The following is a 17,751-nucleotide window of genomic DNA, read 5'->3' on the forward strand; positions in this document are numbered from 1 at the left end:
CAACTTTTTTTTTTGCTCCATTGTGTTTACATGCACTTGTAGGTTGTAGATGTAAAGGTTGTTGTCTCAATAATGAGTGCGTAGTGTAATTTGTATTTGTAGGTTGTGGATGTAAAGCCTGTTGTAGTCTTAATATTGTAGGTATAGTGGTAGTATTTTCTGATGTCTCAGAAAAAGGAATGTTGAATTCCTGTTATCATAAAAGTCCCTTACTGAACAGGCTTAAGGGCCCAACATCATCTCTGAGCATCAGTTTTATATACAATACAAATATTTCTGTAATATTTGCTTGCCTGTCTAGTCCTTATTACTCAAAACACCATATATGCCTTACTTATCAGATAGTGCATATATCGTCTTTCTTGTTCTGCCTGAATGACATGCCATGTGCTGGATTGATGCCGCTACCATTTGTTTTATTCTTGCTGCTGACCGCTCTGCATCTTGACTTTCCCTGCTTGCATCTGTTTTCCTGACTTATTATTTTTAATAACAGTAAAGGAGGTGAGTTTTGTTACTATATCAAACTTCTCAAAAATGTGAGTCAGGACCAGCCACATTTCATTTTTCTTCCTATAGCCTTTCCTATTTTCCTGATCTTTAGTTCTAATCCATCTTTCTCGGTCACTGTCTCTCGTTGCTGTCACTTTTCTATTTTTCCTACTTACAATACTCTCTGTATATACCATGTAGGCATTTCTTTCCTGTTCTTCTTAGCTTTTTCCTCGATCCACGTCCCAGATTACTAAATGCAAATCGGACATGTATTTGGGATACTCTTCATTTTGCAAACTTAAACTTATACTACTCGCACAGTGATAAAATGTTATTCTTTAGCATTAGATCAAAATAAGTTAAAAACTGTAACCTTAAATTTTCATACTACATTAAAACATCATTTTCATAATCTGTAACGTCACATTTCATGTTTTAGAATGCTGCAAACAGTCTGTGATTGCTGACAGTAACTTGATTACTTACATTCCCTTACACAATATTTGACCAATTTACATTTTGTGATCTTATGCGAATTGTTTCATAAGACAGATCTATGCCCATTTAATTTTAACTTATTATAAAACTATTCCAAAAATGCAGAAGCATTTCAGTTCTGTAAGTTATCATAGCACTGTTACATAGTGAGGGACACTTTCTAAAGTAGAAATATATATATATATATATATATATATATATATATATATATATATATATATATATATATATATATATATATATATATATATATATATATATCACTTTTTAAGGTACTGTAGTAGCTGATAAGAAAATAAAATGTGCATTAAAATGCAGGCCCTTTGCTGAAATAGTTATTTTTCTAGCAACAGACTTCAATTTCACTTGACTTAAACTACAGGGCAGGTTTGGAATGAACTGTGAACAATCACTGACTCAATGAAGTAAACACACACACACGCACACACACACACACATATATATATATATATATATATATATATATATATATATATATATACATACATATATATAGTGCCATGAGCATGTTGAGAAACAACATTTCTAAACAACAGTACAGTAAATAAAATCCCTTCTACCTCTCTGATCTGCAAATTTATAAAACACAGCATGCTGTCATTCATGCATGCCTGATGGGAGGAAGCACAGACGTAAGGCAGAAAACATGTACTTTTTGTTTCTAATTACTAAAGGTGAAAGGTGAATTCAAAGTAGTTTCTTGGCAAGTCAGAGCAAAAGGCTGGGTCCCAGAGAGCTTTAGGAATCCCTCCAAGAAGGAAGGAGGAGTCTGTAGACAGATTACCTCACTGAAGACACTTAAATTAAAGAGAGTGTCTTAAGGGTAATCGCAGAGTACATAGATTGCATAGGGCAGTTCAAATCAGAGTTAGATGAGCGGCAAAGGAGGAAATTTGGGATGTCAACAAAAGTGTTGCTCAGCAGTATGTTACCCATCAAACAGAAGTAACGTTTCAATACAGAAGTAAAGCAAACAGAGAAAGACTCAGGCAGTTTGTTCTACTTATACAGAGATAACAGCTCCAAATGGATAAAATGGTTTACTGAAGCATACTCCAGGGAAAAGTATAATATACTTGAGAATGTTTATGGGGTAATACTGAAACAGTTCATTTTTGCAAGGCAACTCTAATAGATTTTACATTTGCAAAATAAAAGAGAAACACTAAACTGAACTTATTCTTTGCATAATGACAGCTACTCTGAAATGTGCTATGTGGATACTGTTTACAGGCATTCTTTTGGAATTCTGGAATGAAAACTGGGCAGCAGATACAAGTCTACCAAGGCTGCGACTATCATACAAAGGTAAGACAGATATCTGGTTCCTGATGTCTGACAGCAACTTACTAACACATTACCTATTACAAAATTCATTGCTTTTTATTATATAAAGACTGCTACTTTTCTCCAAATAGAATAATACTACAAGCTACAAAATCAATTAGTATGAAGCATTTGTTGCAGTCACTGCTGCTGGTCTTGCTTTTCTTTTTAAAATATATGCTTGTAGCAGGCACGCTCTTTATTTTCCATATATAGTAACCTGGATAGATTGAAAAGCAATCAGAGATAATAACAGATTTTAGAAAAGTGAATGAGTGTGTCAATAACAAAGAAAACAGTTTGTCTGAAAGAAAAATATGTTTTAGTGGGAAGAGATATGACTATGTCTTCGTATAGTCAAAAATGTCCACAAAACAAGGATCTTGAACTGTATAGGGAGTGAGACATTGCAAAAGTAAAGATAAAGTGGCTTTAGACAGTGCAAGAATATCCCACATACAAATGCATGTATACTAACACACACACACACACACACACACACACACACACACACGCACACACGCACACACGCACACACGCACACATGTACACACAAACATATGGATAAGGTTATTTAGGTAATTTATTTCAGAATATCAAGAGGGCCTTTTGCAGCAGATAAAACATTAACATAGCTGAGAACTGTTCATCTAAAGTTATATATGTTTCCCTGCTGCAGTTATCACCCCCCCCCCACACACACACACACACACACACACACACACACACACACACACACACACACACACACACACACACACACACACACACACACACAAACAGACACACATACATATATGCCGTTGTAAGTTGTATTATTACTCTTTCCAATGAGGATTTATGCTGCTGAAATTGAAAGATTCTGAAAAAATGAATAAATCCACTTGGGTATTTTTGCTGTCTTTACATTTAGTGTTGTTAGTCAAAGGGCATTATTTGAAAAGTAGCATCATATCTGACAGTGTACTGTTTTAGCAGTAAGGCTGTTTACTTTTTATTATTGACATAAATATGTCTGAAAATGATTAGTAAGCTTCTAGGTTTATCAAAAATGAATCATTCATCATGTAGCCAAATATATGATATCAGAGACAAGAAATTATACAAGTAAATGTCTAAATAGTTGTGAGAGCCAGTCTCCAGTAACTCACCACTCCTGAATTATCCTGACACACTAAATGAAATTAATCATTTTCTGAGATTTTATTACCTCAGTCCTAGCAAGAAATTAGACAGAGGGTGTGTGTGTGTGTGTGTGTGTGTGTGTGTGTGTGTGTGTGTGTGTGTGTGTGTGTGTGTGTGTGTGTGTGTGTGTGTGTGTGTGTGTGTGTGTGTGTGTGTGTGTGTGTGTGTGTGTGTGTGTCTATACCTAGAGATGAAACACCATTTTAAATACAGGTCATTTTTCTCCACATTCCACTTCTCGTATATTTACATTATGATTATGAAGCCCAATAACTTCTTCTCACAAGTTAAACACTTTATGAAATAAAAACCTCCTATCTTCTGCATAGTTCCTTTTGTATTCACTGCTATAATGCATACAGTGCTTTCTCTGCCCCCACCCACAGGACTGGCCTGATGGCTCCTCTTCTTGACACCCCCAATCCATTCTTTTTCTGGTGTGACAGCTTGGCATACCCAAGCAAAGCGAGGAACCTATGGTCCTTTTGCTCCTGGCTGGGTAGCCCAATCAGTCCATTTATTCTCCAACAGTGTTGGTAAAGTGTGGTCTTCTTTGTTTATCCTATGGACTGGCCTTCTCCTCCTCGAGTTGTTAACCCCCTACCTTGCGCAAGTTTTCCAAGCTCCACTACATGCTGCCTGCTGCAGGAAGAGTGTGCAGGCATGCCCACTTGGCCAAGTGCATTTACACAGTGGTAGTGTGAAATGATAGGCTCATGCTCCACTGGTGCAATACCTAGAGCTTCCACTTGGTGTCACCTAAGTAGACAGAGCTATACACTTCCATTCAGGATGGGTTAATTACCAACTGACCTTCATTTCCATCCTCCCCTGTCAGCTCCGTCAGGTGCCTCACCTGCAAATCAAGCTTACATCACCTTGGCCATAGTGGGGACTTTATCTGTCTATGTTATTGTAGCTGCTATTCTCTGCTAACTCACATGGAGTATGAATTTCAAGATAGAACATCAGTTTACATGGGATCTGTGCCACAATAAGTATTTCGTTAAGCTACTTTTAAAACATATCATACTATGTTTAATGCTTTCTATTAGTCCAGAACTAACTAGTAAACTGACGTTGTAAAATGTTACTCTTGGTGGTGTTAACATGATAAATATCTAAATTCTCTAATCTACCTCCCTCTGTTGCCATCTTCTAAGTTATTTCTAAAGCCGAGAAAGAAAAAAAGTTAAGGATGACACTTCATTTTGTCTTAAAAACATGACATCATTTTAACCTCTTAATTTTTTAAGGAGTAAGAAAATAGACTACTAGCTACGTATGGACACTTTTGACTGAACATGTGAAACAGTACTCAGTTTCCAAGGGTGAAGCTTCTGAAATCCTTTTTTTTTAATTTAAAAGAAAACATGGTGCAAATTTGATTGCAGAATATCACATTCGCCTAATGGATACGTTCTGCAGAGAAGAATGCTGAGAAACAGAGGTATAGGAAGAAGATATTTATGTTACCAAAACATTTTTCTTATTTTATTAGGTACTCTTGTTCCGTGCTAAGGATCTCACCTAATGATTACACTATATATGATAATTAATAATCAGGTTACATGAAATACTTAATTTACAAATGAAAGTTAATAGGATTTAGTTCAGGAATTTGAAACAAAGTGCTTGAATCATATAATTTTAGAACATTGCTTAGAAAGCTAGGTTACCTTGCTCAAAAGCTGCCAAAGAGCAAAGAAGGAAACTCTTATGTTTAATGAGCATTTGTTTCTCCCCTTAGAAACAGTGATAGTGGTGTGTGCATGGGTGAAGTAACATTGTTACTCCTCATAAAATGTGTTGTTCAACTATTTTTGTATTTAGTAGCTTGTGATCACCAATGACAATATTAAAGAAAGAAAAAGAAAAACATTTATCATAATGTTAAAGAAACTATATTGTTTATAGAGGTACATTCTAAGAAAGTTTATTTTATACATATATATATATATATATATATATATATATATATATATGTGTGTGTGTGTGGTGTGTGTGTGTGTGTGTGTGTGTGTGTGTGTGTGTGTGTGTGTGTGTGTGTGTGTGTGTGTGTGTGTGTACGTGCAGTTGAATTTGTAAGAGAAAATGCTCAAAAGTGTGAATAGTCCTTTTTGTTCTTATTTTTCCATCTGCCTGCTGTTGAGTATGCGAGATTGAGGTAGATATGGGAAGCTGTCCTTTCCCTGCTGTTGTGTGATTTTGGAGTCAGTCCCTGCATAAAATAGTGATTTTTACACCTGTGTGTGTGCATGTGTGCGCATGTGTGTACATTTTTTTATTATTTTGTGATTTTTGTCTAAAAAGATGAATCTTTTTTTGTGCGGTCTTCTGAGCATTCCCTGTTTCATTAGGTAATTCGTTGAGGTGAATGTGCTTGGGTTGTTTTATTTTGATTATGGATGTTCACTGTTTGTTTTCTTCATTTGACTTTGATTGTTTCTTAAATGTTGTAGTATATTTAAAGAATCATATTTCAGAGTTTGTTGTTTTATATGTTGTAGTAATCTTTAAAGGATCACATTACATTGTGTGCTTATTATCCCAGGACTGAAACAAGTCAATAAAAGAGTAACTCCTACATGAGTCATAAGTTATTAATTTTATATTGGTTTCTCTTTCTTCAAATTCCACTGACCTCAGAAAGAGAGAGAGAGAGAGAGAGAGAGCATTCAAATAGGCAGGGGTGTTTTCCCTAAAATAAGGGATAATGGGGGGGGTCTTGCCCCTCTGTAGAAAGCTTTGTTAAAAGTTGTAGATGGTATATTTGTATGACATTTCATTCTCATTTGAACACTGTTGTTATCAATTGCACCCTTGAAAGAGTAGCTTCATCTGTTGAGGGCAGATGTGATATGCTTGAAGGAGTTAAGTGCTGATGGATCATACTGGAACCAATTATGTTTGCATTTTAATAAGTTTCTTTCCATGTTTTTTTTGCTCTTGTTTGTTCATCAGTATCTGTGCAGAAAGTAAATTCAGGAGTGTAGCTGCTTGTTTATGTAACTTCTGATGATTTCTGAAAACTGAAAAAACTTTTTCTTTTACATTGCATTAACACACAATAAAGAGATAAATATGTGCCAGTGTTAACTTCCTATATACGCAAGGCTGAATTCTGCTATAGAAACAAAGGCCACTGTTATCTGTAGCTGTAAGTCTGAAAAGGTTTATGTTTTTTTTAGATTATAACAAATTGGAAGGTGTCTGCTCAAACGTCTTGGTAATATAAATGGTGTTGAGCTTAGTACAATATTTGCATATACAATTTAGGTTTATGAGTTTAGAACAGTATCCGTTTGAGCATAGTACTATCTATACATCCTACCTTTATTCCTAGTCTCTAGCTAGATATTGGTATATCTGTTGATTACTATGTTTCATATTGTATGTATAGCTAATGTTTGCTGCAGTATATATTATTTACTATTGTATGTATATTCAATTGTTCAGTTGGAATTTCCCGGTAAACAAATGTAAATAAATAAATAATAATAATAATAATAAAGTACATAAAGTTGAACTATATAGTGTTGTTCTATGTATTTTATACAAGACAGGATCAAGGGAACAACTGTCTTGTAGAAAGGAAAAGAAATTTGAAAGCCAAAACATTCACTGCGGTTTTAAAGAGCAAGTTATTTTGACAGTACATAGTCTTTAAGCAGACATAAACTTTAAACTGCTCTGCCTTCTTGGAAATGTATTAAAAAAGCTAAAATTGCTTTCATTATGTGGACATACCAGCATATATGCCATATGTATAAAATGATTTTACAGTCCTTCAATCACTGAGACCACATAATAACAATGGATCTTAATGAACTTAGTAGCATCACAAAATTCCATTTCATCTAAGCTGTCATTATCTGGTTGCAGTTTTGAAAAGGTATACGCGGCATCTTGAATGTGGTGTTAGGCAACCATGAACATTAATGTTAGTGCATATATACATTCTGTAAAGTTTATTTCCCAAATGTCACTCACTCAGCCCTTGACTACATGGCATAACAGATGGCACTCCTATTTTGCATTTTTCCCCTAGTTCAACACCGGAACCCAAAGCTTTCTTTCATGGACATGAAGCAGTTTGGCCACCTTTGAGATTTTCCAATAAGCAGTAAATTCTGGCCACTTCTGCCTGTCACAAAATACATTTCTTACATATCCGCTTTGTGAAGCACTGACTTGAAATCTAAAGTATAAACGTAAGTGCAACACTAGTGAATAATGTACTAATGTTGAATGACTATTGTTTAACGTTAGTCTGCAATCAAGACAGATACAACTCATTTAAAAACATTTTTATTCATTGTCTTAGGAAGAGGGTAACCTATATGAGTCATACTCCCATTAGTTCATTAGTTATGAAATGCTAGCCTTTGAAACATCTGTGGGCTTTACTGTGGTTGCACAGGAATGACAAAATATTTATGCACTTTAAAATAAACATGTTATATATAGTTGCTGAAACATTAGGAAACTTCTGAACACATTTACATTTGAGCTACTTAAGAAATGCTTCTGCCCACCCTTCTCTGATAAATTAAAAATGTTTGAATCTACTTGTGCACTTAGAAACAATTCATCACTTAAGCTGTGTAAACCTCCCTTCTTAGGAACTATTTTTGAAAAATCATTCTATAAACTGGCCCCCTATTTCATGGAACAGTCTAGCAAAAGAAATTTCTTATCTAGATAAACTTTCAATTTTTAAGATAAAGCTACAGGAACAGCTGCCTACAGTATAAATGTGCATATTTTAGAGATACGGGTTAATTTGCTTCAAATGTTACTTAGTTTGCAATTTTTGATGCCCTATTTGACTGTCCTTAAGATTCATGTCTTCTGTTAGCTTTCCTAAAATTTTTAACATTGCACATAATGTATGCTTCATGTCTTAGGGAAATACCTTCTTTAGCTTGAATTTCCCTCCTCGTCTTGTCATACTTTGACAGTTCATATACTATGTACGCTGCATTTTCTTGCACATATGCATTTAACTCTCCTCTTTGAATGCCATATTTTATTGTGCTCATTGAATGTTATATTTTATTGACATCTTTGAATGTTGTATTTAGTTCACAGGATTAATACATCATTCTCAGTTGTCACTACACTAGTTGTACAGTACTGACCCTAATTTCTACTTACTTTACACAATATCCTTCAATGTATTCATTGTGTATTTGATGTTAAATGTATTTTCAGTTATGTTATTTATTTATTAATGCTATATTTTTATTTGTGTTATTATTTAGCATGGCTTATTTTGTTCACTTTTGTTTGGTGACCTCCTACAAAAGAAATAAGTCCTTCTGCATCTGTTGTTAACTGTGGGCACATTCTGCATTCATTGGTATTGTCAGTTTTCAACAAGGTTTGGGTAATGACTGAAAAGAGTCTTGTACCAGTCCACCAAACCAATTAACAAAGAAACAGATAAATAGATAGGTCAAAATTGGAAAAGTCGCTCAGTTTACATCATTTCTTAAAACAGAGCACATTCAGTAGCATAAATCAATCAACTGAATCGATGAAATATGTTTCAGTATATTAATGGGTACAATAAAAAATAATTTACTTTTTTTTTTTTACTTTGGATTTCAGTTATTAACAGATCCATTAGATATGCAAAATATAAATGACATAACTTGAAAACAGTAGAGTACTGTCCTGATGGCTTGAGCATGTTTTCAGTTCATGCTGGTCCTGCTGCAACGGCTTGTGTATCACAATGCTCCACTTCTTTATCACTTGTAAAACTCTGCTCTTTCTAATGCATGACCTCCACATACATATAAGGATACCTATACATATGCATATACACATACATATAACTATACATATACATATGCATACATATACATATACATATACACATACATATAACTATACATATACCTCTACATATGCATACATATACATATACATATGCATATACATATACTATACATATACATACAGCTATACATCTACAAATATATATATATATATACACACACACACACACACACACACACACACACACACACACACACACACACACATACACACACAGATCTACTTGACTTTGTTGAAATTCGATATTATCGAATCTCAGTTTGTCACCACTCAAAATATTGAATTGCCACTTCATCAAATCAGCGGATCAATGAAGATCTTCTCAGGGTAAGTAATCACTAACCCAAAAGGAAACAAAACCCAAATTGTACCACCTTTAACCTACCCAGGTGGGGGACTGTGCCCCCCACACCCCCAACTAAATATACCAACTTCAAGATCACACTACAGTTGGGAAAAGGGCAAAGTTCATCATCTCACACAACAGGTTACTTACCCTGGAAAGATCTGCGTTGTTTTGCTGCTTCATTGAAGTGGGAGTTCAATATTTTGAGTGCTGACAAACTGAGATTCGATAATAGGATAACCCAGACTCTGCTACACTTTGCTGTGAGGGAAAGGTTAGTTTGCTGATTATTTGTTGTATTTTGTATTACTTTATTGCCTTATTCTATTTTGAATACTGTGACTTGTTTTCTTTACCTTGTGTTTTACTTGTATTCTGCTTTTAATTGCATGTTAAAACGTGAAAAGAGACCACAGCTCTGTCTTTTCTGAGTCAGGCAGAAATAATTTTCCCACCCTCCCACCCAGATACTGTTGTGTTCTTAAACACCACTGTCTTTCTAGTTGTCTGCCCCTTATGTTAATTTAACCATACATCTCATTTTTTCTCTGCTTTTACTGGCTTGTGTGAGTAAGCACAACATTTTTGGAAATCACTCCCCTTCAATTATTTAAAATTATTGGCCATCTTACTGTATTCCATAGTACCAGAATACCAAAAGTGACCACCCCCTTTCAATCTATATTGTTGTTTTAAAAATAGTGACTCTCCACTAAAACTTAACTTTTTAGACAGGTAAAACTTAAGTTACCTACTTTCACATCTAATTCCTCTAGTGCACACTGCAGTGTTTAGGGTAAACCTTTTTTTTCATCTTACCTTTAAGCATCTATTGCAAGACCACCAGTTATTTGAGAGCCCACATTCTACCTCTCAGTAGTTATCTTGGGATCAGTGCTTCTGTTTTCTCCTGGAGAGAAGAGGAGTGCAGTTACTTTATTTCCTGGAGACTGCTGATCACCAGAAAGCTTAATAACTGCTTTATAGGTGACAGATTGGAATCTGTGCTTATATTCTGATCCTGGTGAGAGTAGGAGCAGAGTGCATTGATTCCTGACTCTTTCTGGTTGGAGTCCCTGTGACTAGCACTTGCTCTAAAACCTGCTGGAAAGCACTAGAAAGCCTTAAACTGATACAAGCACTCAACTCTCCTTGTTAATAAGGAGAAATTAATTGTAGGCACCAAACAGCCTATAATTGCAAAGTACCTTGCCAAGGTAAGGAAAAAAAACACCTAACTAGACATGTCCAAGGGTCAGCTTCTGGTGATTTTTCCTGTCCACCTGGTGAATCTGGGCATACTGGGGCAATGCAGCAATTGACTCGTATACAGACAACCCTCTCCTCCTACCACCCAATACTACAAACTGCGAGAGAAGCACTTACATAGCCAAACTGGAAGCAAAGCTCTCTCCAGCTAAGATTGTGCTAGACAATCAAGAGGAGAAGATTAAAACCCGCACTGCACCTCAAGCAACACATAGCCCTTCAAAACTCTCACCACCAACACCCACACATAACAACACTAAACACACATGTGTGGAGGCCCTTAACATTAACCTGCCCAAGCAACAAGGACCCCCGAAGCTGAAACACAAACAAACATCAATCACAACCAAAGTATCACATAGCTGACAACACCAGTGTGCCACCCAACAACAGCCCCTAAGGCAAGACAACGTACCCAACACTTTAGTCATAGGTGACTCTATAGTCAGGCACACTGATTTCCCACTCATCAGGCTGAACAAGGACAAAATTACAGTCAGCTGCCTGTCGGGTGCCAGGACCTGCTACATAATGCATGCACTCAAGTCACTCCACAACAAGTACAAATACAAATACAAATACAACTCTGTCATTGTCCATGTTGGAGTGAATGACTTGAGACGTACCTCCCTGGACTACATGAAAAGAGACATGGAAGAGCTCTCAGATCATGTGACCCAGGCAGGTATGACCCTAGCCTTGAGTAGCATCCTGCCTTTGCCCAGAATGATACCACAGTATAAGGACAAAATGATTGACTTCAACAATTGGCTAAGCTTCTGGTATCATTCAAAGGAGATCCAGTATCTGTCTGCCTGGGATGACATGATCGACAAACCACACACTTTGCCAGAGATGGTCTGCACCTGTCGGCCCTGGGACTCAGGTTACTGGCTAAGGCTTTTTCCATCCCTATAGTGCCTTCTTTAGGCAAGGCTCAAAGGACAAAACCACCACCGTAACAGGTACAAGTATGCAAAATCTGAAGGTAATGCTACTCAATGCTAGAAGTCTAAACCTCAAAATGCACTCTCTTGAGGCACTCCTAAAAATGGAGAATATCAATATCTGTGCAGTAACTGAGACCTGGTATAAGGCTCCAGAGAGCACCCCTGTAATACCAGGCTAGAACTCTTACCACACTTTTCGGCCACCAAACCAGGACCAAAACACTAAAGGTGGAGGAGTGTCCATATTCACCAAGGATATTTATTCCTCCAGGCTAGTTGCCCAACACAATGCATCCAAAATTCTCAAGGTGCAACTAACACTAGGTAAGACTGCAATCCAAATTGTAGCTTACTACAGATCTCCCACCATGCCCCAAGATTCTCATTACACCTTTTTAAACATACTGGAAAATATTAAAATGCAACCAAACACCCTAATATGGGGCAATTTCAACTACCCTGCCATTAACTGGGAAAACTACTCGTGTACCAACAACTTTGCCCAACCAGTGGTCACCCCCTCGTTGGTTAGGTCTGACCATAAGCTAATCACCTTTGACATCCACATCTCACCCGTACCCCCCAGTAAGGAAACATCCATAAAAAACTTCTCCAAGGCCAACTTCATACTCAAGTCAGAAGTGACAAACTTCATGACACCCATGCACACGGGAACTGAAAGTTTGACTGCCGAATCCTTCACTAAAGCACTGTATGAGCACATCCATTTGTGCATGAATCATGCCATCCCAAATAGAACCAAGACGCTCTGCTCCAAAAAAAGGAAGCCCCTGTCATAAAAAAAATATATATACAACAGGAATAAACTGTTGCAGAAAAGAGGAAAACTCAGGATGCAAAAAACTCCCAATAAAATGGGAATTATTTTTAGAAGAGGTAGGAATTTAAAAACTATCCTGGAGAATAAACATTGTTACCCTCCTTTTAATGCAGGCATGTGGAAATGTGGGAGATGTAATGTTTGTAAATTTATAGCTGTTATTAGTTCATTTTCTTTTACCAACAGCAACTATACAATAAAGGGTAAATTTAATTGTGATAGTTCTGGGATTGTCTATGTTGCTAAATGCCAGATGTGCCATGGTTTTTATGTCGGTAAAACCAAAAGACATTTTAGACATTGGGGTTATGAACACCAGTATAGCATTTTAAAACAAAACTTGAATAATGCTTTAGCAAAACATGTTTTGGAAAACGATGGCCATCATTTTTTGTTCTTTGTAATTGATCAGGTCAAGAAGGGATCCTGAGGAGGGCCATGGCATTTACTGTTAGAAGGAGAGAACATTATTGGCAACTGAGACTTAATGCCATTGTTTACCCAGGACTAAATGATTTTTGCTTCATTAAATGTATATTGAAAAAGAAATCTTTAGAGAGGTAATAATTATTTCATATCAAATTGTGTACCCACTTATATGTATTTGTGATTGTTATCTTATCAGTTTTGATACACATCATTTTTATTTATTACATTTATATGTATGTTTATGCTAGCTTTTAATGTTTTACTAGCATGGTATCTTTAAATTTTAATGGGCGTGATGATGTCATAGAGGGAGTTTCTTATATATATCTAACTATTTGTAACCAGTTTTTTGTCTGAAGAAGTTCACTTATCAGAAGTGTTCGAAAGTGCTAACTTTATTTGTCATAAAAAGGTTTTTTTTTTGGAATCATAGATAAACTTACTAAGCTAGGCATAAATCCCTACATCACTCGATGGGTTGCCAGCTGGCTTACTGACAGAACCCACACTGTAAAAATAGCTGACTTCAAATTCAGCTCCAGACAATTGACAAGTGGAGTACCTCAGAGTTCAGTCCTGCAAAGCTCTTGTTTGGCATCTACTTCTCTGAAGTACAGGCCAATACAAAGGGACTCTGGCTAACAAAGTTTGCAGATGACTGCAAACTGGAGCCATTACTGAATCCCCAAATGATGTGGATATTCTACAAAAAGGCCTTACAGAAACAGATGCCTGGTGCCAGAGCCATGAGCTCAAGCTCAATGCCAAGAAGTGTATAGTTATCCCCTTTGGAAAAAACATGTATCCATGAATTACCACATAGATGGCAGTAAATGTAACACCAAAAGTGTGATAAGAGACTTAGGAACACAGGTGGACAGTGGTCTCACCTTCGATAACTACATCACCACAACAGTCAGGAAATCCTTCTATGTAGCACACCTCATCACTAAGGGATTTTCATCCAGAAAAAAGGAGGTCATCGTCCCACTGTACTCATCCCTCATTAGACCCATCATAGAGCACAATGCCTCATTTGGTATGCACCTCACGAGACGTCTGCAAAAACTGGAAAGGCCGCAGAAACACTTCACTAAAAGAATCACAAGCCTAAAGCAGATGCCCTATGCTGACAGACTAAAACAACTCCAGCTATAACCTGTCGCATATCGTCTACTCAGAGGTGCTCTCTGCTTAACAGACAAGGCCATGTCAAACCCAGAGCTGTTGGACTTGTTACACTTAAGAAATCCAAATCCATCAGAGCCACACACTCCAGGGACCTACACCTTCTTATCACAATGAACAAAACATGCTGGAGGGATAGCTTCCTGACCCAGAGACTCCCCATACTCCGGAATAGACTGCCCATACATGTCAAGCAGAGCACCTCCTTGGGCCTCTTCAAAAGGAACCTTGATGACTGGATGGGAGATAGGAAATTTATTCTGGGGATCACGTCAGTCATCCTGCTAGACAGGGGTCCAGGGAAGTAAATATTGTGGGAAGAAATAGCCAGGGAATTGTTATGACTAGGCTTGTACAGGCCCTAGGGTCGATAGCCTTGTATCAACCTATGAACCTATATGAGATTTCAATAAAGTCTGGTAGACCCATATATACATATAAATATACCTATACATATATGCATATACATGAATATATACCTATACATATGTGTATATATATATATATATATATATATATATATATATATATATATATATATATATATATATATATATATATATATAAATCAATGGATCACTTTCACATTGCTGAAAGTACAGTTCTCCAAACCACACATTGCAGAAACCACAACTCTGAATTTACACTTCTCCGAAATGGCACTTTGCTGAAACGGAAAAGCTTTAAACCACATTAACTAATTTTCTCAAATTTTTGCAGGGGGCAAGCCTCTCTGCCCCCCCACACCCCCTGCTAATTATATATACTAACTCCAAGATTGCACTACAGTAACAACAGTATATTTGTTCATATATACTGCAGTACAATCGCAAAGTGCCATTTCAGAGAATTGTAAATTAGGAGTTATGGTCTAGGCAAAATGTAGTTTGGAGAACTGTACTTTCAGCAATGTGAATTGGAACCCTATATATATATATATATATATATATATATATATATATATATATATATATATATATATATATATATATATATATATATATATATATATATATATATATATATATATATATATATATATATATATATATATATAGTCCTATACATACATATATATATATATATCTATATATATATATATATATATATACACACACACACACACACACACACACACACACACACACACACACACACACACACACACACACACACACACACACACACACACACACACATATATACAGTACCTCTCTGTTCTTTTTTCTTTTTGTTGACATTAACTGATGTCATTTTTTTCCTCCATATATTTCTTATGTATGTATATCATGTTATAATAGTATATCTGCGTCTGACATATATTGTTTATTATGGGTTCCATCACTGTAGCATGTCACAGAAGGTAAAAGGTCTTTTTTTCTTTACTTTTTTTTCTATTTATTTTCTGCAGTGATAGCTCTTTTTTTAAGTTGGATTGCCTCACACTGAGGATACATAGATAAGGGTTGGATGCTCCCTACATTGTAGGTGCAGGATTGTTCCCCTTAAAAAGTGCTTTTTTTAATGATTTATTTTCATTATTACATACATGAAATTCAGTAATGTTGCACTGGATGTTTGTAGGGGTGTGTGGACTCATGTTCATGGTTTCATACAACTGCAGATAGGTAGCTTTGTTAAATGCTGTTAAGGTTCAGTTGGATGTAGTTGACTCTAATTTAACACTTATGTTAACAAGCACACACATTAACAACTGCAATACTGCTTATGGCAAGAGTTGACTCAGGCATGATTTGTTTTTACTGAGAATTAATTAACCACTTCTTCCTTAGACATCATGAGTTGCCCCATTGCTTATACTGGACAGTATTAGATAGGCTTCCTCACTAGCCTTTTTACCAGCATTTTTTACGTGTAGGCCTTTAAATATGCACCCCACTCATTCTAAGGGACAATATCAAAATATGTCAACTAGATAATTTGCAGAGCTTTTATTTATTTATTTTTATTCATTTTACATTTGTTGACCGGGCTAGTCTAACTGGATATATGTCCATTTTCAGTAGAGGCCCAGTGAGAAAAGCTCCAACAGTATTATGCAATGTTATACAAGTGTCAAAGATTACAAGGCATATACAATAGGAAAATGCATCTTGAATGATTACACATATAAAACCCTTATAGATATGCTTTTGCTACACAAAAAAACAAAAATATGACTTACATATAAACATTTAGCCAACATTACATATAGACAGATTGTCAGAGAGAGAATAAGAAAACTTATACACTGGTATCTGTTAAGCATTATGTATACAGAGTTGTGGACAATATAGAGATATAAGAAATGGCTAGCAGTTATTCAATTGTAGTATTAGAGAACTGGAACAGTAATAACATTTTTTTCCTCCTTTGTTATATCATTTCCCTTAAAAATAGTAGAGCAATAAGTCATCAGAAAGAGTGTTACAGGCATTTAATGATATTAAGACTGGTGGAGAAAGTATTAGTCAGGATTATTTGTACATGGGCAGAGCCAAAGGGATTTTAGGAAGGATCTAAGTTGCTTCTTGAAAAGTGGAGTAGAAGTAAGAGATGTTATTTCACTTGGAAGCTTGTTCCAAGTATTTCCAACACAGTTAGTGAACAGGCAGTCAACAGATTTATTGCTGGATTTAAGGGTTGCTACTAGTAGCTTATTAGCTGATCGTAGGGTTGTGAGATTTTTATAAGGGCTAATAAGGTTATAGAGTATTGGAGTGTTGGTGGGATGATACAAAATCTTGTGGGCGATAGTAAGTTGTAGTAGAAGAAATTGATTTTGCAATTCCAGCCATCCTAGTTGTTTTAGATGTTTGCAATGGTGGGTACAAAAAGGGGCTCCAGTGGTAAATCTGGCGATGTTATTATATGAGGTAGCCAATTTGTTTAGATTGCTTTTGGAAAAGTTTGTATAAATGGGGGAGGCATAGAGAAGGGTGAATAACAGGTGTGTTTGGGCAATAGCAGTCCTACCAGAAGGTGTAAGAAAGGGTTTAAGCCTATATAGGAAACCAAGTTTTCTATTGACTGATTTAATGGTTATGTTTATGTGTGAGTCAAAGTTAAGATTGTAACACCTAAAAGTTTGGTGGTAGTGCTGGGTGCTATTGTAGCGCCATTATTTGAAGTAACTGTGAAATTGATAGGTGAGGACTTTTGTGTCAGTGTGAACAGTAATAATTTAGTTTTTTGGGGGGTTAAGGAGGAGACAGTATTTATGGAACCTGTTTTCCACTAAGGTAAGAACTATTTGGATACTGGACTGCAGTTCAGCAGAAGAAGTTGCAGCACAGATTAGTGTCGAATCATCTGCATATTGTATGCAGGTGGTTTGAGGGAGGGAAGTGTTT

General features: G+C 36.1%; 1 protein-coding gene across 1 annotated transcript in view; it reads left to right on the forward strand.

Moving 5' to 3' along the window:
* The first annotated feature begins 1,829 nt into the window (after positions 1–1,829).
* Positions 1,830–17,751, forward strand: part of SEMA3E (semaphorin 3E) — a 949,587-nt gene continuing 933,665 nt past the window's right edge. Inside the window, exon 1 of the mRNA XM_044088353.1 lies at positions 1,830–2,322. Coding sequence (XP_043944288.1) covers positions 2,205–2,322 — 118 coding nt within the window. The 5' untranslated portion in view covers positions 1,830–2,204. The remainder of the gene's footprint in view (positions 2,323–17,751) is intronic.

The sequence above is a fragment of the Protopterus annectens genome, chromosome 11.part0 (assembly GCF_019279795.1).
Source record: "Protopterus annectens isolate FY-2018-M chromosome 11.part0, PAN1.0, whole genome shotgun sequence".
Taxonomy (NCBI): Eukaryota; Metazoa; Chordata; order Ceratodontiformes; family Protopteridae; genus Protopterus; species Protopterus annectens.